The sequence below is a fragment of the Fragaria vesca genome, linkage group LG1, assembly GCF_000184155.1.
Source record: "Fragaria vesca subsp. vesca linkage group LG1, FraVesHawaii_1.0, whole genome shotgun sequence".
NCBI classification, from domain to species: Eukaryota; Viridiplantae; Streptophyta; class Magnoliopsida; order Rosales; family Rosaceae; genus Fragaria; species Fragaria vesca.
This window is the reverse complement of record NC_020491.1, coordinates 5,624,286-5,626,897: the sequence shown is the minus strand read 5'-3', so window position 1 is coordinate 5,626,897 and position 2,612 is coordinate 5,624,286. Positions and strand designations below refer to the sequence as shown.

Here is a 2,612-nt window from a genome sequence, read left to right as displayed (position 1 = left end):
GTATGCAAGCTCCTTTCGCATTAACATGGATTGCTAGACCTCTACAATTTGCCAGTTTTAGCACATTTCAGCATGACAGCCTCACTGCAGTGAAGGTGTTGTGGGTCAGCAAGAATCCAAGACACCCAAGCATCCATGGCTTCTTTCGCATCTCTAATTAAGAGTGAATTGTAGGACCATAAATATCAGGGTTAAGCCATGGTTGCATTTAAACCAAATCTTGCAATTATGCAGCAACTACAATGTATATTCTGCAACTGAGCGCAAAGCTTCTGTTTCTCAGTTTCTTATCTATCTTAGTTGGCATTTTTTTTTCTTCAACAAACTAATCGAAATTCAAGTTGGACACGAAAGGCATGAATCCAGTTTTCAAAACTGCCAATCAAGTGTGCTGGATTTCATACTATATCCTCCTTCAAAAGCAGACAACCAGACAAGTTGTCAAGGTGCTCTCCTCTCCTACCTACACTAAGAATCATTGCTTAAAACTTGGGAATCATTGCTTAAAATTATAGAATATTGATTTCAATAACATGCTATCACATTCTAGGTAGTGCTATCAATCCTCTCAGACACAGCATGTTCAATGTTTTTATTTTTAACGGTGTTCAATGCTTTCCACCAAAAAGGAATTCCACATCAAATTATTGATACAAGTAAGAGTAGAAAGTGATAAAAAAAGTAACAGAGGTACTGGACCAGAAGGGTACTGCTGTGGATTACTTGATCTCAAATCCCAGATTTTGAGGCTAATAACAGATTAGATTGAATGAGCAACTGAGATTCAAGAGGAAAAGAATACAAACAAAGACCAAAGAGCATACCATGGCATTGAGAAGCTTCAGTCAACCAGCAGCAACCTAGATGTTCAATCGAACCCTGCTACATAGACAAACCAATTACTTTGAAAATAATTATTAGATTTACTGGACTATATTTCCTTCACAAGAAAAAAATTACTGAAATGATGTCATCGAAATATATTACCTGGCCGCAGAGGGTCGCTTCACGGATATGATTTGAGGTCAGACTTTACCAATCATCATATGCACCATCCATAATATTTATAGAAATTCATAGCCTGCATTCATATCATCAATCACCAGGTTCAAATTCTACCATCAAGTTCAACTGTGAGATAAAGGAAAGGAGAGAAAAAAACAAAAAAGCATTTCAAGCATTTGAGAGCAACCATATACCACCCTGCCCTAAGAAATGCCAATTGACCATATTATAACAATATGTGTCGCCAAATGTGCCTACCTTTGTACTTATTTTATTGCATCAAGTGCTTGTGCCAAAAAAAAAAATGAATTTTAATTTATGGGGGAAGCAAGTCACTAGACAACTGATCAGTTTGATATAATTAGAAAACAGGTGAATACAGGTTGATCAAGAGAGAGAAGATAGAAAGATGAAGTCCACTAAACATATAAGGGAATGATTGAAAAATGTAACAAAAACAAAACAAAAGAAGCAATTTAAAACTGCATAGTATGATACTGACCTGAGCAAACCAACCAATTCTGCCTTTGCCAACTCAGGCATGGATGTACATGGCAAACTCCAAAGAATCAATAACTTATGTGAGATATTAATCTTGAACAATACTATTTCTTTTGGATATGACCTGTAATGTTGTTCCTTTGGTAATCCAGGCAGTAACCTCTGGTTGATGTTCAAAATAGTTTAGAGAACGTAAACTTCCATCCTCCAATTCTACACCATACACAAATGGGAGTCTAAGAGTAAGGAAACTCTCTGGAGGTAATATCACTTGGCATCCGAGGCTGAACTGCAACTTCTGATCGCGTTCTGGGACTGATGGAGGTAGACATGATGCCTGCAAGTAAAAGGATTGCAAAATCATGAGGATAACTACATCAGAGTTACAAAGACATAGACTGAAAAAAGCACAAGTACCGACATCAAATTTTGTAAAAGGAATAATAGTAACAATGGACAAGGCATTTTATATGCACTTTAAAGTTCAAACACTTTTGAAACAAGAAAAGGATCTGCTAGACTGAAGCATTTTCTGATCAAAGCAAGCAAACTAATTTATTGACCTTAGATCAACATTTTAAAATGTAAAGGCGTGAGGCGAGGCATATTGGAGAGCCTCAATCCACAAAAGCCTTGGAGACATTAGGCATAAGCCTTTCATGCTTTACATTATGTTAATAAAGAATATACATCATAGTAAGAAAAGAGAATGACATCTTTCATTCATTTTACATTGGAACTTAGGTACTACATAAATCACATAACATAAAACACTCAAGTGTTGGACAGTTTTCACTCGCTCCAAATAAAGGCAACATAAACAAAAGATAGCTACTGATTCACTCTTTCTTCATCACTAAGAGCATTCGCATCCACCTCCACATCATTATGAAATTCATCCCATTGTGGAGGCTGAGAGCTTAAAAATGGTTTTTCAGTACACAACTCAATTTCTGGGATAACCTAACTATCATCAAATGGCTTAAATAGAATTCTCTTAGATGCCATTTTATTTAGCTTTTGAGTCGAGTGAAAAAAAAAAAAAAATAGCGCACACACACAGATATATATATATATATATATACACACAGAGAGGATGTGAAGCG

The 2,612-nt window shown here is 36.0% G+C and overlaps 1 protein-coding gene across 1 annotated transcript in view; it reads right to left on the bottom strand.

The window, feature by feature from the left end:
* Positions 1-32: 32 nt before the first annotated feature.
* Positions 33-2,612, bottom strand: part of LOC101291573 — a 7,586-nt gene continuing 5,006 nt past the window's right edge. Inside the window, exons 5-8 of the mRNA XM_004288880.1 lie at positions 1,508-1,843; positions 988-1,081; positions 825-879; positions 33-463 (exon numbers count right to left, since the gene is read on the bottom strand). Coding sequence (XP_004288928.1) covers positions 1,774-1,843 — 70 coding nt within the window. The 3' untranslated portion in view covers positions 33-463; positions 825-879; positions 988-1,081; positions 1,508-1,773. The remainder of the gene's footprint in view (positions 464-824; positions 880-987; positions 1,082-1,507; positions 1,844-2,612) is intronic.